The 27,852-nt window shown below is 41.1% G+C and overlaps 1 protein-coding gene across 3 annotated transcripts in view; it reads left to right on the top strand.

Moving 5' to 3' along the window:
• Positions 1-15: 15 nt before the first annotated feature.
• TXNRD2 (thioredoxin reductase 2) overlaps positions 16-27,852 on the top strand; it is a 41,291-nt gene continuing 13,454 nt past the window's right edge. Inside the window, exons 1-12 of one of the 3 annotated variants that reach the window (XM_025201505.1) lie at positions 16-72; positions 2,288-2,353; positions 2,922-2,978; positions 3,532-3,676; positions 4,016-4,090; positions 5,171-5,249; positions 6,344-6,406; positions 7,043-7,113; positions 12,198-12,217; positions 12,648-12,739; positions 15,304-15,478; positions 25,938-26,074. In XM_025201505.1, the coding sequence (XP_025057290.1) occupies positions 3,591-3,676; positions 4,016-4,090; positions 5,171-5,249; positions 6,344-6,406; positions 7,043-7,113; positions 12,198-12,217; positions 12,648-12,739; positions 15,304-15,478; positions 25,938-26,074 (798 nt within the window). In that variant the 5' untranslated portion in view covers positions 16-72; positions 2,288-2,353; positions 2,922-2,978; positions 3,532-3,590. Of the gene's footprint in view, positions 73-2,287; positions 2,354-2,921; positions 2,979-3,531; positions 3,677-4,015; positions 4,091-5,170; positions 5,250-6,343; positions 6,407-7,042; positions 7,114-12,197; positions 12,218-12,624; positions 12,740-15,303; positions 15,479-25,937; positions 26,075-27,852 lie in introns of those variants that run through there. The other 2 variants (XM_025201504.1, XM_025201503.1) reach the window with 2 other exon arrangements.

Below are 27,852 nucleotides of genomic sequence, written 5' to 3'. Positions count from 1 at the left end.
GGGGGTGTTGGGGGGGGGGAAAGCGCCTCCTGCAGGTGGCCGGGCTCCGCCGTACGGCGCGGGCCCTGTCAGGTACGGGGTGCCCCGCACCCGCCTGCCCCGGGGCTCCTGCGGGGGAAGCTTGTCCCTGTCCCTGTGCCTGTGCCTGTGCCTGGCGCTCGGACCTGCTGCCCGGTCATGTTTGCAGTGAGGAGGGAAGAGCTCGGTGGCTTGCCATAGTTCAGTGCGTGGGCTGGCTCTGAACATGCTGCGCAGGGCTCTTGTACCCATTTCACAGGCGAGCAGCTGAGGCTCAGACAGACCTGGGTCGACTCCCCCTCTGCTTGCCCGTCGAAATGCGCGTGGAAAGATGGCCCTGCTCTTATCACCTCTTCCGTGGCAGAGCCAGTTTCACCGAGACCCTCGGGGTGAATTTGGGAAGGTCCCCAAGAAACGCCCTGTGTAGGGCTTTGCTCACCTGATAGCAGCCGATGTGTTCAGGAGGGCTTTGGCCCGCTGGTGTTCTTGGGGGAGAAACAAAACAGACCGAAAACCAACCCAAAGCTGTCCGGTGCTGCTTTAAGTCGTTCGGGGCGTTTCATAGCTTGCGAGGCCGGAGGGGAGGTTGTCGGGTCCGGCCCCTGCACCAAGCAGGGCAGATAAGCGGGGGTCGGGTGACCCCAGCGAGGTGACCGTCCAGGCCCCTCTTGAAGATTTCGAGGGTAGGTGATCGCACCATCGTGGGGGGGAGTTTATTCCACAGTCTGGACACCCAGACTAGGAAGAAATCTGTATTTGGGGTCGTCCCCGTGCTTCCTTGTGGACCTGCCTAAGGAACACAGCAGAGGCCACAATAAGACTCTGTAGCATAATTAATGCCTTCTGAAGCATGGCCGCTATGTGGCAGGGCGAGATCCATGTGTCCGTGTAAGCCCTCGTTTACCATAGGGCGAGATCCATGTGTCCGCGTAAACCCTAAGTCTACCTGCCTACCAAGAAAACTCTCAGGACTGAGATGTGTAATAGGACGAGAGCCTGGGAGCAGGTTTCGTGTGTTCTTCATGTTGCCGTCGATGCTCGTGGAGTTGAGCGTGGACTGATGGCAGTCGCTGCTTTGAAAGATGAAACTCTGGGGAAATCTGTTGGCGACTATCATAGTTTCATGGTTGGTCAGGTCGGAAGGGACCTAAGCAGATCGCCAAGTCCCACCCCCTGCCATGGCAGGAAAGGATGCTGGGGTCAAACAACCCCAGCTAGCTGATTATCTAGCCTCCTCTTAAAGATCCTCAGGGTAGGAGTGAGCACCGCTTCCCTTGGAAGTTGGTTCCAGCTCCTAGCCTCCCTGACTGTGAAGTAGCGCCTCCTGATGTCTAGTCTGAATCTACTCTCAGTCAATTTATGGCCGTTATTCCTTGTTACTCCCAGTAGTGCTCGGGGGAACAGGGACTCTCCCATTGCCTGCTGGTCCCCCTTGGCCAGTTTAGACGGCCACCAGATCCCCTCTCAGCCCTCTCTTGTGGAGGCTGAACAGGTTCAGGTCCCTCAGCCTCTCCTCGTAGGGCCTGCCCTGCTGCCCCCTGATCATGCGAGTGGTCCTCCTCTGGACCCTCTCCATGTTGTCCACATCCCTCCTGAAGTGTGGCGCCCAGAACTGGACACAGTACTCCAGCTGTAGCCTGACCAGTGTCGCATAGAGGGGGAGGATCCCCTCCTTTGCCCTGCTCATGATGCATTTGTGGGTGCAGTAGAAATCTGTTGTTTCTGCCTTTGTGAATTTATCTAATTTTAAACCTGTTTTGTGAACGTATGGGAGGACATGAAGTAAACTGCTCCCTTTGCTTGCTTCCAACCAAAAAATAAATATTTTTAATTGAAAAATGCCCCCTGTATCTTTGCAACAACGTTGGTCAACCAAAGGCTTAGGCAGGGCCATTTTCACTGAAAAAAATATCTGTGGAAATTGTAATAAAAGAACTATGATGCTCCTGTCAATAAAATATAGCTATTTTTGTTAAGCTCTGAGATTTATCCTGAGATGGGGCATTCTCAGTGTAAATTCTACCTTTTTTCATGGTTTATCTTCCTTGCTTATTGTCTGTAATTCATTCCTGAAAACAGGCTTCGTTTGGCTTGTTTCGCTTGATAGTTTTCATACACTAGCACATTTTTGGTCTGGTGGTCCATAGCTAAAAGATGTTATCCTATAAAACACAGTAGTGTAGTCAAACAAGCAAACAAAAAGTCATCACTTAATGTACCTCTTCCATTCTTCTTGTTTCTTCTCCTTTGATCCGTGTTCCTTTCCTAGGCAAGAACGAGTATGATCTCCTGGTGATTGGTGGTGGTTCTGGTGGTCTTGCCTGTGCAAAAGAAGGTTGGTATCTGTAAAGAGATATTAAATTCTGTAAAATTAAGTATCTTTAATTTTAAAGGATAAGCTTAGTGATCTCAGTATTACCTCTGCTGGCTTCCTTCAGGGTGTAGGTAATGAAGTGTACTAATGCACTTCACTTCCCACAGGTAAATCATTAATTCATTTCCTAAAAACCTGCTCACAGATGGGAGAAAAAAAGTGGGCACATTCACTTCCCTCCCTCTCCCCCACCCTCGCCTTATCCTTCTTTATTTTCTTGCTTCAAGGTTATCTTGGATTTTAAACTACAACAGCAGTGAAGTAAGAATTTATGCCATACACTTCAGCAGATAACTTTTTCTTTAATTTTGATTATGCCCTTTGGTTGTCTACACACTAAAGCAAAGGTTATTGAGATTAAAAAACAAACCAAACAACCTTTGGAAGTATCAGGGAATACCCTTCTTGATAACTATATTTGAGATGGACAGTATTTTTCCCCAGTGCTACAGCACCAGCTGATAATTATTGTCATGTGTTTCTCCCTTCCCTAAAAATTCCTCATCCTGTGTGCATTTTTGTTTTGCAGCTGCCCAGTTTGGAAAGAAGGTGGCTGTTTTAGACTACGTGGAGCCTTCTCCTAAAGGTATGAACATCAGACAAGCTTGGTTTTTTTTTTTTATAGCAGTAGTATTTTTAAAAAATTCTGTATCCAAATAAACTAGTGCTGTACCTTCTCAGAAATGGTGTTTAACGTTATTGACACACTCTTAACAGTCGGAGCTTTGCCCATAAATGTTGATAACCTTTGACTTGAGGAAAAGCAGACTTTGGACCTCAGAGTACAAAAATATGGATGGGCTCAGTTAATATGTAATCATGTAGCTTGTGTTTGTTTTACGTATAAATCATGTAGCACTTGAAATTGTATGATAGATTAAAAGCTGGAAATGCTAACATTTGAATGTGTGATTGTATGTAATTGGTATTACTGTATTCTAGCTCCTGTGTACATTGAGGAAAATGTAAGACTTGAGATATTTTCACTTTTGCTCTTTCAGAAGAAAAGTGGATAACGTGGGCAGAGTTAGAAATGGGTCTACTGCAGATTGTTAAAGTAGAAGTGGTGTGTGGGATTTGAACTCATGTAATTAGTTCTGGAAATCTGCTACATTTTGGGTTTTTTGGTATATTTCTAGGAACGTCATGGGGACTTGGTGGAACTTGTGTCAATGTTGGCTGCATTCCCAAAAAGCTTATGCATCAAGCAGCACTTCTTGGGAGTGCTCTTAAGGATGCCCGGCACTATGGCTGGAATATATCCCAACCCATTCACCATGACTGGTAAAAAAAAATACTCTACATATCCATTTTGTGTTCTGTCACTGTGTGGAACAAAAGTACCAGTATTGTCCCATTGATCTTCACTTTGCAATGAACTGAAGAACAAGAGAGCTGAATTTCATGCAGGCAGATCTTAGGCTCTTCTTTAGAAAAGTCAGACCTCGTAGTCTAACCGGGGATATACTGTATGTGTGGCTTTGATTTGGCACTTTATTTTATAGAATAAGTGATGTTGGAACACTCTTAGCTTCCATCAGTAACCTGTGTATGAGTCCTGGATTGGTGATTTCAGAATCGATAATATGATGATTTAATGCTTGATGTGTTGTTTCTTAATAGGTCTACAATGGCTCAAGCTGTTCAAAATTATGTCAAATCTTTGAACTGGGGACACAGAGTGCAACTACAAGACAAGTAAATAAACCTCTAAATGTAGCCTTTTTTCATGTAATCAGGCAACTTTTCTACCTTTTTTTGTAGCTCTGTTAATTTATCTTTGGGGTCACCAACAGAAGTTAGTATCTTTGTAAAAACTGAAACTCCTCTTCCTAAGATAGTTGAGACCAAAGTTAACATTAAATAAGTGAAAATGTGTTCTGCTTTTCCCTTTCTTTGCAAAGGTGGTTGAGAGTGGCAACTAGACAAAAGCTGTACTGCAGAGCAGCTGCGTCTCAGAATAAATTTTGAAGTGCCACGGTGCTTAAATTAGGACTATATTGGGAAATCCTTCTGCTGAGGCGATAACTCAGTGTAGCATTGATAATATTTGGAAGGCATGTTGCAGTAACTTTGTTATTTAAGGGGATGTGGGAGTGAGTAACCAGAGAATCCTTTGTCTGCTTTCCCATTAGTATTAGATAGATTATATCTAGGGTTGCTTTAAGAGAATTTCAGATTTGTCCACCCACTGGTGAGCCTGTAAACAATATAGAATGATGTACTAGAAAAGCTGAGTGCCTGGTTAATGTGATTTTCAGTGCAGAAGAAGCAGACAGCAACTTTTCAGACCTCAAGCTTTTTTCATGATTAGCTAGATCCTGGCAATATTTCCCGTATAGTGAAGTGAAGTTAATAGGTAATTTAGGAGATGCCTAACCATCAACATAGGAGTCACAAAATTAATTTTCTGTGCAAGTCCTCAAGCATGCCTTATTATGAAATCATTATATTAGAATTATATTGTACCTGTCATCTGAGAAGGTCGAAGTTTAACAAGCATTAAACCTTGCTGCACTATTTGAGTTCAGTATTATCCTTGCTCTGTAAATGAGTGACTGCGATGCAAAAATTAAGTGAATTGCCCAAGGTCACATTATAGGTCAGTGATGAAGCCAAAAATAGACCTGTGGCATGCATGTTGTTCCCTTTTGCTTGCTCATTTTGCTCCAATTACTGTCTCTCTTTATGCTGGTTGTGGTGTTCTTAAAGTAAAAATTTCCCGATTGGATGTAATCTCCCTTTTACGTTTGTTCGCTGTGTAATTTTTTTTAACAGAAAAGTGAAGTATTTCAACCTCAAAGGCAGTTTTGCAGATGCGCACACAATCCGTGGTTTAACCAAAGCAGGAAAAGAGGTGAGTTGCTTGGCTGGTTACTATAGCACGTGGTTTGATGCAAGGAACTCTAGGCCCACATCTGTCATGAGTTACAAATCCACTGACAGCTAGATTTTATTTAACAAATGTTGCTCCATCAGCCAGAAACCTTCTTGGGCAGGAAGATTAATAACACTTCTCAGTTTTAAAGCACAGTCCATTCAATGTTCTAAAAGGACTCAAGCATTTACTATATGGACTCTCAAGCATCATAACTCTAGCTTCCCACCTTTGAATTATCCTTACGTTGTAGATGAGAACCAAACTACAAAATGTCGCCAAAGTGTTTGAGCCGAAGTGCGCACTGTTAGGCTCAAGGTCAGTGGCAGATGTAGAAAGAGGACCCAGACCTTCTCAACCCAGTGTGCTCTAGCTATTAGATGGACTCTTGTTTGGTTCCTTCCATTTGCAATACTGGAAAAAACATAGCTATTTATCTTTCTTTTCGTAATACAAATGTGTGCACAAGAAACAAGCGTTCTAAATACATTGCAGTTTGCCTTTAAGTTCCTGAGAGAGAGAGGCTGATGGCCACTTCTGCCCCATTAGAAGACCATCTCAAATTAAAGAAGTGCATTGCGATTATCCAAAATGACTAGTGCTTTTTTTGTGTCCAGCTCCAGACACTTTCAGGGAGCCTTTTCTGAAAACCAGGACTCTTTTGAAATGCCTTTATTTTTGGCACCCAAACATTGCTAGTCAGCTTTTGAAAGTCTTGTTTGTCTGTACTTATATTTCTAGAGCTAAATTAAGTTAATAATATTGATTTCGTACAGTGCCATTGGTACACAGCTACTGCATCCAAACTGAACCTTCAAGGTACTGGCAAGGTAAAGGCAAGGTACTGAGGCAAGTGTAGGGGAATTATCTTTGTGCATTTGGGTTAACAAATGTTGCAGATATCTAAATATTGCTGGTTAGAGCACGAGCCATATTATACAAAGAGTCAATGTTAATTCTAGCTTTCTCTGTAATCACTCATTCATACATAATTAAAAGCTATGATAAACCAGTATATTCATTAAAATGACTTCGTTGATTGTTTGACTTAGACTTTATATCTTTGTTTGTAGATGACTCTTACTGCAGAAAACATTGTTATTGCCACTGGATTGAGGCCAAAGTATCCTAAAGATGTAAGTTCTATCCCTCTTGTGATGTCTACAAAAGCTTTACTGTCTGTGTTATAGTGTACACCGATTGGTGGATTTCATGAAGCAAGGCATGGTAAACTTCTGTGGCTAGGAGAATGAAAAATTGTCTTTAATGTAACATGTAAGTACTCCAGGGAAAAAAAACCCCACTCAAGTAGAAAATAAAGGAATTTAGTTTCAGACTGAGTAGCATAAATGCCACTCGGACACTAAACTTGAAAAGCTTTGCCCAAGATCTCATTGCACCTCGTGTTGTGGGGATAACTCAAGATTAGGGTCTTGTCCTTCCTAAACGGGATGATAACTTGGTGCTTTATCTTCCTGGAATGTTTGTGAATTATTCAACATTTGGTAGGTTAGTATTTGATTTTTGTCCAAATATTGGACAAATTGTCAAATATAGTAAAGGTTTGTTTGTTTTTTAAATGTCCACTGCAACCTTGTGGTGAAGCTTTAAAGTGTCCAACTGGCATTCCTTTTATTTTGTAGAAAATCAGAACTGTACTAGTGGAAAAATAGTCCCTTACATTTAAGATCAGTTTTTCTTTAACATATAAATTCATTTTCAGGCTGTTGTATGATGTTCATAATACCGTACATCTATATTTTCTTCATAAGGTTGCAGGTGCCCTGCAGTATGGGATTACAAGTGATGATCTATTCTGGTTGAAAAAGTCTCCTGGAAAAACGTAAGCTGCCATACTAACCCTATATCAGAGTCCTGCTGTTTGCTGCATTCCCTTAAGAAATTACCTCTATTACATTCTAGTTTTCTCTCTTCTCTGTTTCTCCTCTTTGATGTATTTTTTGCTATACACATGATCATTGCTATACCTAATTTTGTAATACAGTCTTGTTTTATTTCTCTGCCTACTGCAGATATATCTTGGGGGTGGGAAGGGAGTGGGGGAAGACTTCTATGCCTAAATTGATGTTCAACATAAAGCAATTACAACTAGAAGCCACAAGAGGGCAGCAAGCGCTTAGAGTTTAATCGCTACTCCGCTGTGAGTCTTGTATGTATATTTGTAATAAGATTTGAACTTGGAGAAACTAGTCCAGGTTTAGCTGGTTGGGGATTTTTTTAATGTTAAATGGCACCACTATTTGATAACAAGTCAAGAAATGGGGAATGGCTCAAGTTGCTATGGGGACCATTCTCTTCATTTATTCCTTCTGTTTATTTCAAGCAAGAAATAATAATAATTTGGTGAAGCAACTAAAGTTTTTTAATATAACAACCTGTTGCTCATAGTGGACATCTCATAGCAATGTTTGAGTGAAATAAGTAGTGGAAGAAGATTCTGCTCTATTAAAATGTAAGCCCTTTGGGGGAGGAACTGTATTCGGTGTTCAGTTTGTATAACACCAAACACTGTGGCATCCTGTGGAGTAGCCGCAGCTAAGGAAATGTCACAATACAATGAACAGAAATATAAAGTGCAATTGATCACCAGCACTCTAGCCAATTGCCAATGATTTTACTTCAAATTTCTCCCAGGACAGGCAAACCAGTTACTGCTAGAAAAAGGTACTTGTAGCCAATCTAAAATTGGTATTTCAAAACAAAATAGAGCTGCCAATCGAAGTTGTGGCTTCTTTGAACATAGAAAGTGTGTGCTCATTTAAACATCAAATAGATAAACAGGTCTCCTTAGTACATTTTGAAAGGAAACTAAATCTGTAGTTGTTTGCAATATATCAGTCACCTCTTGAATTTTGAGAGCATGATTTATGTTAGGAAATTGGGTTTTTGTTGTGTTTTTTTTTTAAAAAGCTAAAAGATGTTTCTATGAAAATGTGGCTTTTGTCCAGTCGCTGTTAATGCAAGTCGTAACAGTGTAATGTGGGAGTCTAGTGTTTATATGTTGCATTCCTAAGCTTTAGTCAAAATAAGCCTTGAGGGGCTACAGTAGCATTTCTGTACTTTATCAGCCTGTGTTGCAGCTGATGAAGGAGGGACCGTTCACATTCAGGAGGGTTTGTTTCTGTCGGGTTTGTTTCCCTTGTAAATATTGCCAAGGTTCAGTTTAACACCTTTTGTTGTTGTACTGATCTGGGCTCTGCTTAGTCTGATATTTTTGCTAAATCTCATGTATAAACTGCACACCTAGAGAAGTACAGAACTGATGGTCAGCAATTGTTTCAATAAGGGAGGCTTAAAACAAAAGCAAAAACCCTATTACTAACCCAGGTGTCATTAAAAGTCCCTTGTTATTTAAACACACTAAAATCCTTCACTTCCATAGTGAGAATTGGCAATACTGCCTTACAGTATATTTCAGAACAGAGGTGTTTCCTTCCGAGTGAGACTTGATAGGTGTCAAGGGTGTGTCTTGGTTTCTAATCCTGTTTTGTTGATACTGAAAGTGCCTAGAAACCTTTTGGCGTGGAAGAAGGGTAGTAAGTCAGATTAACTGCTCATGTTATATCTGGGCATTGACTCAAGGTTTACTCTTCAACTAATGTAGGAGGGGAGGAAACATTTACCTGCATTTGTATAAATCCTTATTCTTCTCCCTGTGAATACCCTGAAGATGTTTCTTTACAGACACTGTGGTGTTCAGCATTTGCCAATAACCAAAGGGTATGTTGGCTTGCTGTCAGAGGAGGGAAGCATTTTCTATTCAGAGATCAGTGTCCAAGCATTGGGAAAATTTACCTTGGGGATGGTATGCTTTAATTAGTGGGAGGTGATACCAGGTATATGCTCTCTTGTGGGTTTAGCATCAGCTCAATAGCACTACAAAAAATATGTCTGCCAGGACCCTGAATGCGTGAAAAGTGTGTCCTTGTTGCAAAAAAAAAAAATAAATCCTGCAGTGTCACATGCGAGTCACAGCAAGTGATTTTTCCATTTCATTCAGCTCTGGTGAGGTTCCAGCTAGAGTACTGAGTGTAGTTTGGAGTGCTTTACTTCTACAAATACATAGAAAAGTTTGAAAAAGTCCAGAGAAGAGCAACAACCATGTTTTCTAAACTTCAGATCATGCCATGTTAAGTATTTAGAAGTTTCCATTATTAGAAGTTTATATGCGAAAATTAGACAACTACTTTATTTGAACATTTGTCTATTCTGTCTCGAGCAAGAAGTTGACTAGATGACCTCCTGAGGTCTCTTCCAACCCTATCCTATGAATTTTTCACCATTAGTTAATTAAAGGAGCAATAGTATGGTTTAAATAGTTATTTCTAAATTTGTACAAGTATCATATTGATTGAATTGCCGGGGGGGGGGGGTGTGTGCACGTGCGCACATGCGCGTAACAGAGTGTCAAATTTTAATCCTGAGCTCTAAAAAAGGATATAGTTAAATAGCCAGTGGTCTGAATGAAGACATGATTATCCAAGTCCTTAGGTATTTTTGCTTTATCTTATTATATAGACAGTTTTCACAGATAAGAATACTGTTGCCTAAATAAGATGGCAAAAGCATAGATCTATATAAATCAAAATGACAGCAATGAAAAAGCCAAATGATCCTATAACATTTGTGGGACTGTGATCCTGTTGGCATAAGATTAAGAAGAATTTATGAGATTAATTTCTCATTGTTACATTTTGTCGGTTTTCTAAATTGATTAACTGTCCTTAAAAATTAAAATCCTGTCTCCAGTAATCAAACTACCTATAGATCATTGTAGTTAAATTCTTAAGCTCAGCAATACTAATATTTTATCTAAGGGTTTATATCCTGTCTACAGTCTGAATGCAAGTGTTAAGGACATTTTAAACATTTCCCCCTCCCTCCCCCCCAAACCCAAACTTCATTTATTTCTGCTTGTTCTACAGTTTTAGCCTTTGTTCTTGAATAATGGCCTGAATTTTAAATTCCAGATTGTGTAACTAATGCAGGTTTTCAAAGGAGATTAGAATGTCAGTCATTTTCTTATAGACAGTTTAAACAACTTGTTGCTAGGATTATTCATACTTGATAATGGGGTGTGGAAATGCCCAATGCTGTACCACATGGGTGACCAAAGAAAGTGTAATGCTCTTCAAGTCCCTGCCCTAAGTATCTACCATTTTTTTAAGTTAGCCAAGGCTTGGTCTGATCCCCTGAGCCCACCTATTATTAAAGCTAAGTAATACTTTATGTTAACTGGACAGTTGCAAGCTCTAACTGTCTTCACAAGATTTATCAGTGTAGCTTCAGATAATAACTCCAGGCACATTCCTGTCACCCAGCTCTCATGATGGAGCTGAATGGTTGTTTTCCACGTGGCACCCCTCTGCATTATTCTGAGAGAAGCCACTTTTTTAAATGGAATTACATTATTAGTACCTGTAGGGATTAACATTGTCATTAGAATTATCCATTCTAGCATCACCTTACCTCTTCTGAAGAACTCAAGAGGTATTTTTGCTGGGCCACCCACATCTTGGTTTTCTCTGTCTAGGGCTTGTCTTTTATTGTATAATATTTGCCTGATATTTGGCAGGTGGCTAATAGCAGTAGTATTAGTAGTATTTGAGAAGATTTACATTGCTTGGTCTCTCTCAAAAAGTTTAGGTGTGCTTGAATTCATATCGTTTTGCTACCGGCCTGGTAGCAGAGGGGTTTAATTCAGAGCTGTTTGTTCTCCCCAAATCGTTTTAAAACAGCACTTTCATAACTTAAGGATGGTGAAATACTGCAAAGGGCATAGTATGCTTGTCAAACAGGTTTTTTTCAGTCTGTGTTCACCATGTAGCCTAAAATACTTGGCTGGGCTTTCTTCCCCCTTAAAATAGTGGAATCTACCTGCCTGCCATTGTAAAATCTCAGTTTTAGGTATCAGATGCCACCCACTGAATGTTCACAGGGGAGAGGAGAAATGGACACAACCTCAGTCCTTTTAAATCCCAGACGAGATTAGGGTTCCTGTGAGTGAGGTCCTGTATAAGCACTGCAAAGAACAGTATCTGCCTAGAAAAGCCTCAAAGCCTCTACTTTTCTTGCGGTCTCACTTTGTGACTGTTTATCAGTAGCGCGGTAGCACCCAGCGGCCCCACGAAGGATCAGGAATCCATGGTATTAGGTGCTGTACAAATACGTTGTGACAGTCTCTACCTCAGAAGCTCACAACTAATCAAACCTGGAAGCATGTCTTGGAACCTAATCAAGGATGTATTTACCTGATCCAGTTGGGTTTAAATTTGCAAATTTAGCCATGATTTTAGTCATTCCTTTTAACCCTGAATTACTCTTGGCCTTAGTCTATACGGTGGGACTGCTGCATGTTTAATTAAGTGGTGTAGACACAGCTGTATTGGCAGAGGTTTTGCTGACCCCAGAATTATACCAACTCCCCCGAGACAGAAGCTTTGCCTACATAAACCTTCTTCAGCCATCCATGCTGCGTCCGTACTGGGAGTTTTGCCAGCAGCGCAACATCAGCTATGGAGAGTGATCTTTCCACACCCCTAACACAAAGTAGGTCCACAGGCAGAACTTTGTAATGTAGACAAGCCCTTATGTTTGGGGCAGGAAGGTGTGTGTGTGGCTGGGGATATGGATTCTGTCTTTCAGACTATTTGGCTGTCTCTTTTATTAATGCATTTTTATTAATAAAATAAGTTCAAACGAAACCTGAAACCAAGTAAGGTATCGTCTTTATATCAGAAATTGCAAGCTGCATTCTTTCTCTCCCTATCTAAAAATATCAGCTGCACTGCGCAACCCTGTAATCGCACCCATGTAATCGCACAACACTCCAAAAAATAATTTGTCAGTTGCATGAAAAAATGCACAAACTCAATCCATTGCTTTATTCTTTCCTTTGCTTAACAGGTTGGTGGTTGGAGCCAGCTGTATCCTTTGTAAAAGCTGTAATAATTTATGGTTACAAGTGACAGTTGTCTTTTTCTGTGAAGGCTCAATTTTCTAAATTCTACTGTTCTTGCACTGTTTACTTGCATTAGTGGTTAAGGTACTTCAATACCGTTTTGAGCTGTAGTCTCCCAAGAATTCGAGAGGCGCATTGAGCAGTATCATCACAAGAATACAGATCAGGTCATGATATGTTATAAGGGCCTTAAGAACATCCTCGTGAGGAAATAAATGTTCCCTGTAATACAAACATTCTGGTTGTGCAGAGGGAGAGCTGAAGCAAGCTAAAAATGTTGCCAGTGATACCTTACTGATAAGAGCAATCTAACGCTAGGTTTGAAAATATCTTTATTTTAGTTGTGTTTAGCAGAAATTATGTAACCTATAGTCCTTTAATTGGTATGTCACCAGATGTTTCTCTTGAGTGTGCTGGTTTTCTCACAGGCATTGGGCTGGATACCACAGTCATGGTAAGAAGTATCCCACTCCGAGGATTTGATCAGGTAAGTGTTTTTCAGATTATTTCAAATTGAAATAAGGCACAAAATTCCAACAGTGGATCTTTAACCATTGGAACACTACCCTGGAAACTGTGGATTCCCATCTCTTGGTGTCTTCAGATCATAGCTGGGTGCTTTTCTGGTGGATATGCTTTAGACTAACATAAGTTATTAGGCTCAGTACATGGGTAATCAGATGAAAGAGAGTTGCCTGGAAGATATAGAAAATCAAGCTACATGAACTGATGATCCCTTCTAACCTTAAATTATATGAATCATCAGTGATAGCTGTTTCCTTGCCAAATTTTCATTTTCCTGTCCTATCTCTGTTTGATTCCAAAGCTGATTTAAAACTAAAAGTTTCAGCATTTTTTTAAATAAAAAGTTAAGGTTTTGTTTTTTTTTATTTCTGTAATGGATGAATTATATTTGTTTAAACTTTAGAAGAAGTTCCTTCTTGGACAGATAACAAGGCTGGAAAATTTCACCCTGAAGGGTGAAGCTATTGGAAAGTTAATCATTTGAAAACAAGGAGCTTGGAATGGAAATCAGCACACCATACTATTTATAGCAGTCATTCCCATTATAATGATACTGTAGATGTGCATAATATTGGCATGTTAAAGATGATTTGGGTTTATAACAAGCATGGACAGATGTTTTTTAAATAATGTTTTGCAGACTACTTTGCGAAGCAGCTGGAGTAAATCATTTCAAAATATGGCTCTATCTCAATAATTTTCATATCTTGAGGCACAAGGTATTAGCTAGTAAAGAGAAGGATGTATCTTTGGAGCTTTCTCATCTTTATATGAAAAGCTCTACACTGAAGATCTGTGAGATCTTAGTGACCAGGGTATTCATGGAGACAGTCCTTTCCTCATGGAAGTATGCCTTATGTGGATGGAAATAATAAATGGGATCAAGTTCAGGGAGAAGTGGAGGCAAAGTAGGCATTGTCACATAGCTACATTGAACTTGGTCAGTGGAGCATGGACTTTTGCTTTATTGGAATTATTCTGAATTGGAAATAAAATGCTAGGTATAAGCCCAGAACGAGCACTTAGTTCTGTGTGGGTGATTTTGTGAAAATATCCTCTCTAAGTTATAAGTACATCCTTTGATAAACTGCAACTTGCCTTATTACAATGAAGAGCCATGACATCTTTGAATAAGCCTGTCAGTGGGATAGTTTACTACTTGACAGCAGTGTGGCGTTAGTTCAGATACATTTATCAAAGATGTCTATTGAAGAGGCAGCATTTCCTTCTATAGTAAACCTCTTAATGATTCACCTTGATTGCAGACATGTTACAGGTTTAGTGGCACTGGAAAGCTGTACTCTAATTGGGTGAGAACAAGGTTTCCAAGTCTTAACTGATTACCAGGAAAAAATGAAATTCTGATGATATTGGTTGTATGTATTGGGTGATCTGGACGTCAAATTAATAAGTAGCCAGTTATTAAAAACAAAACAGGCAAACGCTCCCTTTTTACTTTACACTTTCAAAAGTCTCCTTACTCTACGCATGATGCCTGAGATCAGTATCATTCCCTTGTAGATGATGAAACTAAGACACAGAGAGGTTAAGTGACTCTCCTAAGGCTATGCAGTAGACACTAGACACTTGCACTAGACATTTTGGGTTTGATGGAAACTTTGATTCATGTCAGGTGCTGGAGACCTGTTCACGTCTTTGCAGAACATTCTGGATACATTTTAAGTGTCGGTTTGGTTATTTACAGTAGCTGGTTGTAAATGGCAACTCACTAGTACATGCATGCCCTTCATGCTGTGGATCAGAAAGTTAGAACCAATATAATTCAGCCTATTTGTGTTCTCAACTACAAATTGTACCCAGGTTAAGATAAAGAGTCCATTTCTTAAATTACATTGGAGTTTGGGAACATGTGTAAGACTAATACTGGTATTGGTATTTAAATACTTACCAGTAATGATTGCGACATTTCCCACCTAGCTGGTAAACTCTGGAGCCACAGGGCATGGAGGATCTAACAATTATATTATTTTAAAGGGAAGGCTATATTTATTGGATTCTACTGAATCTGCTGTAGCAGTTTTGTCATTGTACACCTATTTCATGGTAAATGATACTTAATTAGGCAGCTCACCCCTCTGTTAGCTTTGGTTTAGCTTCAGTTACTGCTGGATAGGAGCACACAGATGAACCAGTTACCATGGGTCATCTATTTTACCTGCAAATGTCCTCCCCTCCCCTTTAAAATGGTATGATTTTTATCCAAGAATTCTTAGTATCTTAGTACTTCAGTCTTTCTTTGCAATTTGATTGCTAATATACAAGTGATATATTCCCTTGCAACAGCAGGCAAAAAAGAGGAAAAGATCCCAAGAGGACGTGTGTTTAGATCATATGATCAGATTTTTCTTTACAAGACCACATCGGTTTGTGAAATAAAATCCATATGAAGCTTTGGATCTCTCTATTGGGTTTTTATGAACATAACAGAATTATGGATTTTTGAAGATGCAAACATGCCTTGTTCTTGAATATAAAATCATTTAAGTTTTTTTTTTCATTTTGTAGCAAATGTCCTCCTTAGTAGCTGATTACATGGAATCCCATGGTACAAGATTCTTAAAGAAATGCATCCCAACTAAAGTTGAAGAATTGGACAGTGGCAAACTTCAAGTGTCCTGGAAAAATGCTGATTTGGGCAAAGAAGAAACAGATTCTTTTGACACAGTGATATGGGCAGTAGGTAAATTAGATCATTTTATTTTCTGTTTGTAAAATGCAGTGTTACTGTCCTTTGTGTTGTGTGAAGATGAACAACCTGCACCTTTCATGATTTAAGTGCCTGACTATTAATTCTCACTCTTACTCTTTACTTGATCAGATACAACCTAAAATTTCACTTTTCTCTTGTTCTTCAAGAGAAGTGCCATTTGCTTTAGGTACCTGTGAACTCTGCTTTCTCATTTTCTGTCCAATACATTACCTCTGCTGCAGTGCTCATCATCTAAGAAGGTGATAGAGAAAACATTGTTTTCTGAGAACCGAAATGTATTATGTGGAATCTGGTAGCTAAAGGTGCTTGTGGATCTTAGCCTTCTATGAAAGAAGATTTAACTACCACAGTCCTACTTCCATTTCACTATAGGGTGAGAGTGTGTACACAGGCAGTTACTGCAGGGTAGCTACTACTCCCTTTTACCCTGCAGTAAATTGTGCTTCCGTCCATGCAAATTCTCCCGGTGGAGAGTTCAACTAGCTGTCCTCCACATTCATCACTTAGCTTGTTTGAGGGTGTAAGATGCCTGATATTGCTTTCTGCACAGAAGCACTTTGTGGTCTCTCAGCCCCGAGACTACCTACTGGAAATTTAATCAAGAATTAAATGAAGCATCTTTTCCACCTCTACTAGGATAAATATTACTTTTTTTCTGGGCCTAAACTATTGAGTAACGTAGGTACTACAAGGTTTCCAGCACACGGAATGGGAAAAAATTCTTTTTATGTTACTTCCCTCATCTGTACAACCACCCCTGTTGTCAGTTTGTCTTCACTTGCTGCATTGCTTTATTTAGATTTTTGGCTCATCAGAACAGAGATGTATGGTCTTCTGTTTTAGTAAGGGCTTTGCCAATATATGGCTGTATATAAATAAAACATGGCGAAAGCCAGGAATGAACAGCTGACTAACATAGGACGTTTTGCAGACCAGAGCACTGTGTTTAATTCCTTACCCTCTTTTTTTCTTAGATATTGTGTCATAAAGATGAGTGTTCTATGGGAGTAAAAATGAGGAATAGAGATTAAGTGACTTGCTGAAGGTCATCAAGTACATCAGTGGCAAGAATGGAAATAGGAACTGGGTCTCCTGATTTGCTGTACTTTGTGCTGCTGAGGAGACCAAAGCTGTGACACCCATGTGGTTCTTTCTCCTGGGTTAAATCAACATTTTAGATCCTTTTAGATCCCTGGAACAGAAGGCAAAAAAAAAAGTTTATTCCATATATATCATGGCCAGTTTTTTGTTCAGTTTACAATTTTACACTCCTTCCAGGAGTCTAATGGGTTCCTTTAGCATTCCTAGAAAACTGCACACAATAAATAATTCCTGTTGCGTGATACTCATCAAAGGTGCCGGTATTTGCCAAGACCAAAAAGGTTGTGCCATTTGACAGTTGTGACAAGCCTAAAACCTTCAGGAAAATATTCAAGAAATGAGATCATTCCATTTTTCAAAACCATGTGTTTCCCAAATACCTTATCTGATTTCCTCAAACTTTCCAGTAAAGTCCTCCCTTGAGTATGGTCACACCTGTGAAATTCCAGGTGGATTTACTTATTTTTAGCACTGTTAAAAATTCAGATGATATAAGAAATCTTGCTTTAACTTTAACTGTAATTTTAGAGCTGACTATTCTATTACTGCAAGTCATTTGCAGTGTAAATGTAATTCACATCTTGGGTTCAAAACAAGACTTAAGTGTTAAACAGTAGTCACGTGAGAGATTTAGAATAACTATGCTGTATATTCTGGAAACTGAAAACTAGTCATTTTTCCCCCCTTAGTGTTCATGTTTGCAATCTGCCTTTTAAGGATTAAACACATTAACAGTTAAAGCTGGTTAACTGATGTGTAGTCGGTATGATTCATTGTTTTTCTATGTATCAACACACCCACACCAGGTGTCTCAGATAATAGACTGGGAAACTTAGTGGTGTTGAGGATTTCCTGTCTGCAGATGTGCCAATTACAATGCTGATTGAAAAAAGTCAGCTTGTAGAGTTAGCTAGAACTCAGTTGCTAGAGTTAACTAGTTGTATCCTGAATTTAGAGTAAACATTTGGTTATTTAATTTTTGCAGACACCTCGTAGCAAAATACTAGGACTTTATGAATAATATTAAAACAGAATATATAAAATGTGATGGGTGGAACAGAGTCCTATTTTGCTACATAAATTCAAGATATCTTTTTCTTACGGGGAATTTTAATACCTTATTCATGCAGTTTATCTGCTTTGCTAAAATTCTTATATAATAAAGGGCTTAGTCCGTCTGTCTGTCTGTAATGTTCTTGGAGCGCTCTGATTGGTTAGTGAAACAACCAATCAGAGTGCGGAGTGCCGCCATGATGGAGGGGATGGCACTGGCCTTGCCCTCACCCCCCCTCGCTCCATCCCTGCTGTCGTGGTGGTGCTCCGCTGCTTCCGAGGAGCAGGGGCGGGGGGTGAGGCCAGTGGCGCTGGAAGTGGCAACACGGGGTGCTGATGGAGGGGGATGGAGGGGATGGCAGGGCAAGCTCCCTCCCTCCCCCTGCTCCTGGGAGGAGGCGGCAGTGGTGCAAGGTGGTGCTCTGTATTTGCTTCCTATTCTAAAATGCTGGGTGTCCTGTATGCTGCTAAACGGTTTTAAAGGCATGGGGGGGAGATTGTATTTGGGACTTTTTAACTACTCAGGTCAGGGTTGTGATACCAAAATAAGTAATGGCTCCCTCAAAAAAAAAAGTCTGTCACCTGTATTGCTGACTTCCTGTGCAAATCCTTCCTCCACCGCAGTAACTGTCACCATAGCACAAATTCAGTCCTATATTCTTCCCATACCTGTGTTCCTCACCAGGATTCCCTCTGCCCAGCACCTCCTGGAGCCTTGGGTGAGACACTTCGGCAGCAGTGGTGGGGGGTGATTTTCCTTTCAGCCTCTAGCTGTGGGGTGTCTGGTCACATAGGTAGTAGGTCCTGGTTTGCATAAGGCTGCAGTAGATTCCTTGGATTTCTTCAGTGTATGAAGACTCTTCAGTGAGGGATTGGGTCTCCTCGGTCTGGTGGAGGTCTAGGGGTTTTTCTTGGGTAGTGTTAAGGGAAGAGGAAGTAGGGTTCTGCATTCTCTCCCAGTATTGGCCCTTCAAACTCTGCCAGGGAGGTTCTGGTGGAGGGAGGAGCAGTAACTGCAAGACCTTTACTCAGTGCAACAGCACTGTCTCCAATTCCTCTTGGATCTCTACTGCAGAAGCCATTGGGGAGCAGAAGCAATGACATCCCAGCGTGTTCCAGGCAGCACTGGCAACATTTGCAAGAGAGAAGGTGACCAGTGCTTGGCTGTGCATGGTCTCAGCCTTAGAGGGGCCTGTCAGCTTGAATGAGCAGGGTTCCCTGGCATTTTTGTAGCTGCAAAACAGGATTTTGCTGTCTTTTATTTTGTTTTTTCCCTCCACACTTCCTCTGCTCCCCACAGAAATTCCTGTCCACCTTGCATGTACCATTATGCACAGGGCTCAGATACGAGGGAGGGTCAGTGAGGTACTTTTTGGGAATTCACCCTGCATTAGCTATCTTATTTCATATGATAGAGGAGAGAAGTGCATTATTAAAATATAGATAGATTGATCAATCTTCTCTCTAGACTTCTTCTGTTGAAGCGATGCCCAGTGTCTTGTTCCTACAAATCATGATGATCACCCAGAATCAGTTTATGGTTTCATAAGAGAAAGTACTAAAAGTTTTTTCTTTTGTTTGGTGTTGCTTTTGTTTAAAAAAAAAAAAAAAAAAAGAAGAAGAAGAAGAAAAATTGGATTCTTTCCTCACATCCAAATTCCTGTTTTCTTACCCAAGAGGCTTGCATAAATTGTTTCCTTGTGGCTTAGGTAGAACTTGTTCCCTAGTGTTTTAATTACCTCTTTCAAGTCTCTTGCAAACAAAAAAATTAAATGGTATAAAGTTTACATTTGGACTTTGTGATGAGATGAAATGGGCTTCATATGACATCAGTTTGATTGAGTAGGGGGTGGTGCCTAATACACTGTTGATGGGAACATGAGAAGCATAAAACAGAGGAAGATTTCATGTTTAGTCTCTCAAAAAAAATAAGTCTCCTAGATGTGGGCCATTGAACCACCATTTTTCAAGCCTCTGTGCTTGCTGCTGAGTTTGTACCTACACTGTGCTGGCGTATAGGGCCATGCCCTTGAAATAAAATCACCTTTGCTATAAGAAAGAACTATACCTGAAGCTCTTTATGAAACTGAAAAGTATCAGGTGGTGCATGCTATATGCTATCAAGCACTCTGCCTTGCATTTCAGACCGTGGGCATAAAATGGTCTTTTTCCTAACCTGTATAACTGAAGAAAGATCATTGGCATTTGGTATTAAGAAAGGTACACTTATTTTTTTCCATGCTTGTAAGTGTTTTTTGTGCTACTTTTCTCCAAACCTTACAATTACATCAATTTGGATTAACCACAAAAAAAAAAAAAAAAAAAGGCATAGAAATTTTGCTTCAGCGCTTTGGTTTGATAAGTCCCATATGGTGAAGCATTGCCCTGATCTTCTGTGGCTGTAACCTTGCCAGGTCCCTGTGGGAAGGGGATGGGTTTAGGAATTCTCTTCAGGGACAAAACTTGCCATCGGATTCTTAACCTTTGAACTGTTCAGTGGAAATAATGTGCCTCGGTTAATCTCAGAAAGCTCTCATCATTAAGGCACTGTGGTTTGCTAATAGCCTGGGTCTTTTGTTCTGAATTTCCACTATACTTTACATCTCTTCCTTGTTAATTTTAATTGATAAATATCTTAGTAGGACATGATTTCAGCATTCTCCTGCTACAAGTTATCACTTCCATCAGGTGTTAGTCACAGACAGCCCATTTTACTGACAGGCACCAGACTGTTTTACACAGAACTGTTCTTAATATGCCTGTTGTGAGAGGGGCTTGGATGCTGCATTTTGCTTCTGATCTTTGTTTAATGTTTAAATATGATGGCTCTGACGCTTGATGCATGCTATGTACAGTAGCTACTTCAGTCCTTATTTACAGTACTTGCTAGGATATGTGATGGAGCATACTTCTGATGTGTGTGAAAACATTGTGGACCTAAAATAGCTAAGACACGGTTGATGAACGCTCCCTGCATGAAGCCTCCAGCTACAAGACAGCACAAAACATTGTTTAGTAGGAAATGATCCAAGATGATTTCACGGTATCACTAAATTGAATGTTGTAAGTGTTTCTAGCCCTTTGCCTTCTGATTGGCTTTAAAAGCTTAAAATGCACGTAAACCAATCATGTGGACTGAAACATACTTGATCTTTTTTCCCCCCATTATTCCCCCCCTTAAAGATCACAGATTACCTATCCTATGATTGGACTGTATGTCCAACAGAACTAAGGTGATACATCCTTTGACTTCTAGTTTCTTGGAGATACCAAGTCACTTCACAACTGTAATAGTCAGGCCAAGGCATCACAGATGACACTAGGACACCCAACTCGCAAGCAGTTGCTGTGTTAGCTCCTTTGTTGAATAGTTGATATGACCCCCACAAGGAGAGGGAGTTCAACACCTTGGGAAACGGTATGATTTGGGAAGCTCAGTAAGGGGCTAGTCACAGCTCTAGCACTGACTTCATACTGTGGCTTTTGCTAAGTTGCTTAGGTACCTGGATCCAGAGGTGCTGAGAACCCAATGGGTGACATTTTCAGAAGCACCTTTGTAACTTGGGAGTGCAAGTACTTCTAATCCAGGGATGGGCAAAATATGGCCCACAGGCTGGATCCAGTTGACCAACAGATTTGATTTGACCCACAAGTAGACAGCCACCAACTAACTGGATCTGTCCTGTGGGTGGCTGGTGGCTCCAGCCACTGCATGGTACCAGGTAGCTGGTCGGCACTGCTTCCACCCAGCAGCATCAGGCATCAGCTGTGGACCCAGGCAGGGCTTCTGCCACAGCAGGCAGATGGTGGCCTCAGCTGTGGATGCTGCCAATAGGTTCAGGAGCCTGGATGCAGAACCTGCCAGTGGCATCCACAGCTGGCACTGCTGCCCTCCTGGCATGGTGGAAGCTCCTGCCCGGAGCCCTGACATGGAACCAGCTGGTGGTGTCAGCTGTGGACCCAGGCAGGAGCCGCTGCCACAGTGGGCAGGTGGCAGCGTCATCTGTGACATGACCGACAGGATCTGCATTGGAGGTCTGGAACCTGCTGGCTGTGCCCACAGCTGATGCCACTGCCCAACATCGCAGCAGCTCCTGCTTGGTCCATAGGTGACACCACTGGCAGGTTCCAGGTTGGGGCTCTGGGAGGGAGCTTCTACTGTGCCAGGAGGGTGGTGCCATCAGCTGTGGATGTCACTGGCAGGTTCTGCATCAGGGCTCCTGAACCTGCCTGCAGCGTCTGCAGCTGACTCCGCTGCCCTCCCGCTGCAGCACACTCGAGCTCCAGTGGGTTCTGGGAGGAGGGAGAGAAGAGAAGAGACCAAGAGTGAGAGAGAGAAGAGGACAGTGATAGACACAGATGTGGCCCTTGACAGGTCCCCAAAACACATTAAGTGGCCCTCCAGCCAAAATAATTGCCCACCCCTGTTTTAATCAAACTCCTAAACTGCTTAGGAACATCTGAACATCCTACCCCATAATCAGTATTTTCCTTTTTTTTTTCCCTTCACTGAGAGGCAGTTGTCCTCAGCTGACCTTCATTAACCAGTATTAGTTACCTGTCTACAGCAAAACATTGTAGTAGCAGTGGGGTTTGAAGGAGGAATGCATAGTGGCCTCCTAGATTGGTTCAGAGAAGTTGTCTCCTGCCTAAGCAACAGTGGAAGAAAGTGCAGAGACTGGGGAAAACAGGGGATCCAGACTCGCTGAGTAAAGGGGATGAGGGGCAATACAGTAAAAAAGCAGAATAGATGAGTAGCAAGGGACATATCTGGGAGCAAGTAAACTTCACTTATACTTTTATCCTCAAGGAAAATCTTGTTTTATCAGGAGCAGGTGGCTGTGGGTTTTCCTACGTATTTGTTCTGTGTTTACATGGCTGTGCCCATTACTATGCCTTCTGAATCGGTATGTCACATGTGGTGCCTGTCAGCAAATTGGTCGCAGCCCAGTGCTACTTGGCTCCGATTCACTGTGGGGGCAGCTGGCTCCAAGAGCTGTACAATGGGCGACCTCACATAGGTCAGAGTCGCATCCACATATGACCAACCCGATGGTGGCGTGAGGGGGCTTACGTGCATTTCCCAGCCTGTGGGCAGCCTCACCAACTCGGCTGGCTGGCATCATCTTCAATAAACCGCTTGGCCGAGGCTTGTCAAAATTGGGGCAAAGGACTTTGCCAGGGGAATAGAAACCGCCTGTGAGGTTATAGGTATATAGATATAGGTTTTCACCACTTCAGTTATTTTATTTCTGATTAGAAGTGAGAGCGTGGCGTTCGTTCATGTTTACTGCAGAGTGGGTGGTATGGTAGTGCACAAGAACCAGCAAGCAGGAGTTGGTATCTTTTTCCAGGTGGGTAGGATAGTGTCGTGCAGTGCTGATGAGTAGGGGTCTACCGAAACCGAGTCAGCTGCCAGCTGATTTTGCGGGCAGACTGCAGAGCTGGCAGCCACGTTCGCAGGCCAAGCACAGCTGGCCCCCCTACACCTCTGGCTGAGGGGCCCTGGTACTCCCTCCCTTTGCTGCTGATTGGCTGCAAGAGCTGTCTGTCATGTGGCCCCACCCCTCATCACCAATTGGTGGAAGGGCAGAGCCATATGATAGAAAGTCCTCGCAGCCAATGAGGGGCAGGGGCTGCAGCTTTTTTGCCGTGTTGGTAGCCCTCCTCCTTGGGGCACAGTGGCCACAAGGACTGCTGGCTCCCCAGACGAGGCCAGCATTTTATTTTTGGTAAGTTTTGGGGGGGGGTTGTTTTTTTTTTTTTGTTTTTTTTCAGGGAGCCTACCAAAAGCATGCAGCCCGCACTTTTTTGTGGAGCCTGCCCAAAACCATGGTTTTTGTGAAATTGCAATTTCAATAGGTCCCTAATCACTGATAAGTGTTAAGGTCAGCCATGTGCCTTAAGTCTCATTGTTCTTCAAAGTTCAAGGTGGCAGTCATCTTCTGTGCTTGAAAAGCATGTATGCGATCTTGTGAAAGAGCCTCTATCTCTGCTTCAGGTGGTGGGGTTTGATGTGTGGGCTGAAGTTTCCTCCTTCTTGGAGGAAGCTGTGAACAGATACTTTCCTACAATTATAGTTGAAAAAAACAGTTAACTTAAGAGCAGTTTATTAGAAACACTTAACCCTGCTACCCTGCCTTGCAAAAAAAAAATGTTAGCAACGGACTTGATATTGCAGATGCATAAATGTGGGGAACTGTCAGAATTTGCTAAATTTGTTATTTCAAATTAATTGAGTCACTTGGACTGCATGTTGGAGAAGTCATTAACTAATAAATCTGATCTGAAGCAAGATGAATAAATATATTTCGAGTTTGTGAATATGAGCTGGAGGTAGGTAAGAGTTGCACATTGACCAGCAAAGTGTATTTTATGTAATTCTTTAGCTATTAATACCGAGCTATGCACATGTTAACAGAGATTGGAATTGAAAGGTTAAATGTTACCCTGCAGATTTGATAAACTCAGCTGTTGTTTTTGTCACAGCTCTTTAAACTAATCTATTGACAGGGTAGGGTTTTTTTTCCCAATGCCCTGCCATTGCGTGCTAAGTTTTCTCTTGGCTCTGCCTGGGCAGGAAAAAGGGGAAACTAGAAAACCCCATTAGCTGTCCATTTGCAGAATATCCAGGCTTTACTCTCAATACACAAAGAAATACAACGGTAGGAAGTTGTTTCACATCCGAGCCAAGATAAGGTCCTAGAGGTTTATTATTTTTGTTGCCTGATAGCATCAGGACTGGGGAGCAGGGGGCAGAGAAGGAACAGCAGATCAACATCCCATGGGGACAACAGAAGGGAAGACAGACAGATAGCCAAGTGCCGACAGCTTCAGTCAGTACTCCCAGAGGAAGTGTTGGTTTCACCAGATGAAATTAATACACAGAAGTCTTTACAGAGGCATTCAGATGTGACATTGTTTGGGGGGCCTGGCTATATGGCAGATGTATAAAGCAGTGAATCATATGTTTACATATAATTAGATCTGCAGTGACAAGCCAGGTTTTCCTTTTGTTTAATAATTTCCTACATTAACATCAAAGGCTTTGCTTTTTTCATAATCAAAACACGTTTCCCTTTTTATTTTGCTTTGCTATAGCTCTGCATTAACATCAAACAGAAAACCACGGTCCCACGCAAGGGGAATATGCTCCCATTCCCTTCCTCTAGAGCCTCCAAAAATGGATGCAGCTATAATAGCATAAGGAAGTTTCCCTTGTTTGTATTGCGTGTGCTGATCTCCTGTGTGAACTGGTTTGTCCTTGTAAATTTTGCTAGTGCTTGATGATGTGATTCTGCTCATTGCTTTTCAATTAATTTATTATTTATAGTACGGTAGCACTTTGGAACTCCATTCGGGAATCGGGGCCTGTTATTCCAGACACCATGCACACTGCCCAATAAAATGTTATCAGGCTTTTCCTAGAGAGCTTTCTGTGGTCTTTTGTAACTGAGGTTATTGTATCTATGCCTTTTCTTTAATTGGTTGCATAATTTAAAGAGACATCATCCACTTATATTTATTCCCCAGTAAAAACTGTGTAAAAAACAGCTTTTATAAAACCTAGGGGTGAAGGAAACTACTACACTTTTAAAAAAAAATATCCAATCAAGAATTGTTTTAAAATGCACCCATTCCCATCACAATCCTAGGAACTTGAAAGTGAGATTGACTTTACTGACTTTTGTTGTTGTTGTCTATGTTGAGTGAATTATGTGAAGTATACAAAGAGCATCAAGTGGCAAGAAATGAGGATTTTTATTAATTGTATCAGTTTTACTATTTTGCAGTTACTAATGAATAAAAACAAAAATCTGTACAGTTTATGACTTTTAAGTCAGCACTCTGACTCTTTTTAAGGAAGTATTTAAGCTGACTTTACTGTAGAAGCGATTCAGTTATATACAAAGGTATGCACTGATGTTACATTTGTTAACTAGTTAATAACACGCTATAAACAATCTTCTGGTTTCAACATGCTATAGAACTGGGTGGCGGCTGACAAGTTGTATTACAGATAACTTTCTTCACAATTGTTTAAGCAAAGGCACTAGTAATGAAGCTAATGTTTTATTTTCACAAAAAGAGACTCATATCAGCAATTTCCATTTACAACTTTGCCACTGTCGAGTACATTTTTTGTTTTCTTTTGGTTGGGCTATTGAATTGCACAGAGTTCTTGGAAACCTTTGCTGGAAAGTGACTGTTTTGTAGATTTAAAGCTGCCAAAGTCTTCAAATATTTTTAACTTAAACTTCTTTGTTTCCTTAAGGTCGAGTTCCTGACACTAAAACTCTTAATTTGGAGACAGTTGGAGTGAAAATGAATTCTGAAACTGGAAAGATCATTGTTGATGCCAGCGAAGCTACTTCTGTTCCTCACATTTATGCAGTTGGAGACATAACAGAGGTACGATGTCTACATAAACTATTTTACAATAACAGGAAGCCTAACTTTGTTCCTGACTAAAAAAACTAGCATCTCTGATGGCATCGTGTTTTAGGCAACCCCCATGCCCAAAAACATGGGTGCCAGAGTGTGGCACTTGAAGGCATTTTGCTTGGCATGCATGCCTCAGGGAGGATGGCAGGGAAGGGGCCAGGGTTGTGCTGCCTCAGCAAGGATCGGGCACCTAGTGGCTCCTCTACCATCCGCCCCAGGCACGCCAACATCTTACAAGTTGAGGTCGACGGTGTTTTCAGCACTTTGCCCAAAAACATTGCTGACCTCTGCTTTAGTGTATGTAACTGTGTTTAGGCCTTTTCTATTTTGTAAGCTGCAGTGTTTATGCCAGTCACCTGAACCAGTAATTTTCTTGAGATAGATCTTATGAAGTATTTCAGTATCAGAAATTATGGTGGATGATTATCAGGGAAATTCAGGTCAAAGGCTGCTAATAATATCTTTATCACTTCAATTATTTTTCTCATTTTATTTGTATTTGCTCAAATAAATGACTTTGTTACCCATGAATGCTGAGTTAAAATATACATAACTAGCTGAACTGACAGTAGTCCTCTAAAATGATGTGGAATAATAGCGAAAAATTCTGTGAATATTTGTTGCTAGAGTTTTGTTGGTTGATTGTGCTTAATAAGACAAACTACACAGTGCTTCCTGTTCCCTGCTATGAAACGCTTCTGACAAAAGTACTTGCATCTTTGAACCTGAAATTTGGTTGCTCCTAACACTTGTGCTCACAACTGTGTCATTGCTGCTGTTCTACACATGATCACCTCAAATCAACTTAGCTGCTTGGCAATTCATGGCAAGACAGTGTAAGAGGTATTAACAGACTTGAAGCTCATTCAGTTATTAATTTGAACAGAACAAGTAATTGTAGATTCTTGCAGTGTTGACCCATTAACAGTTATCTACAAAATATTTGGTGGCACCATTTTCTTGCACTGTCAGAATGTCCTCTAAGGTACAAGGTGAAAGTTTTCAGTTAAATTGAGATTATCCAATATTAGCAAGGTATTTTGAAGTGGTGTTTTCATGAAATACTGATCATTACTCCCACATTCCAAATTGTGCGATTATGGCACAATAGTGATGCTCATCAGTTACTCAGTCCATGTTTGTTTCCAAAGTGCATTTTATTAAAAATTGAGGCAGGCAATATATGGAATAATGTTCCTAGTCTTGCAAAGTATAAAATTCTTACAGCCATCACTGAAATTAGTAACCATTGAGTGCAGTGGTTCTTTTCTGTATTGGTTTTGATATATGAAAGAGGTTTTTTTAAAAGGCGGTAGGTAGAAATACAATTATGACATCTAGAGGATGCCTACAGTTTAAGTCAAGAGTTTAGTGACTCATGACTCTGCCACATGGAAACTAGGCAGTTCCTCTAACTCTTCCAGGAGGTGTGATGGGTTATGTAATGTCCTTGGATAAGCCCTCTGCATTCCTGACTGGACTCTGAAACAGCCAGAGACACTTATGTCTCATAAATCTACCTGTCCACCCTTGACCCCTTCCCCTCCATCTTGGCATGTGTCCCTTCCTATCCATCTTTGATGTCTCCTTGAGGATGACCCTCTGCTTCCTTTTTTAAACTGTCACAACTGAACTACTACTCTTTCCTCCTAAATCCTTTCCCCTTTATTCATCACTGTTGACAGCCTTGCTGTCCTTCTCCACCACACAGATTCATAATACTTTGATTTCTCCCTTTCTTCAAT

Source organism: Alligator sinensis, unplaced genomic scaffold (genome assembly GCF_000455745.1).
Source record: "Alligator sinensis unplaced genomic scaffold, ASM45574v1 scaffold570_1, whole genome shotgun sequence".
Taxonomy (NCBI): domain Eukaryota; kingdom Metazoa; phylum Chordata; order Crocodylia; family Alligatoridae; genus Alligator; species Alligator sinensis.
This window is presented reverse-complemented; position numbering and strand designations above follow the sequence as displayed.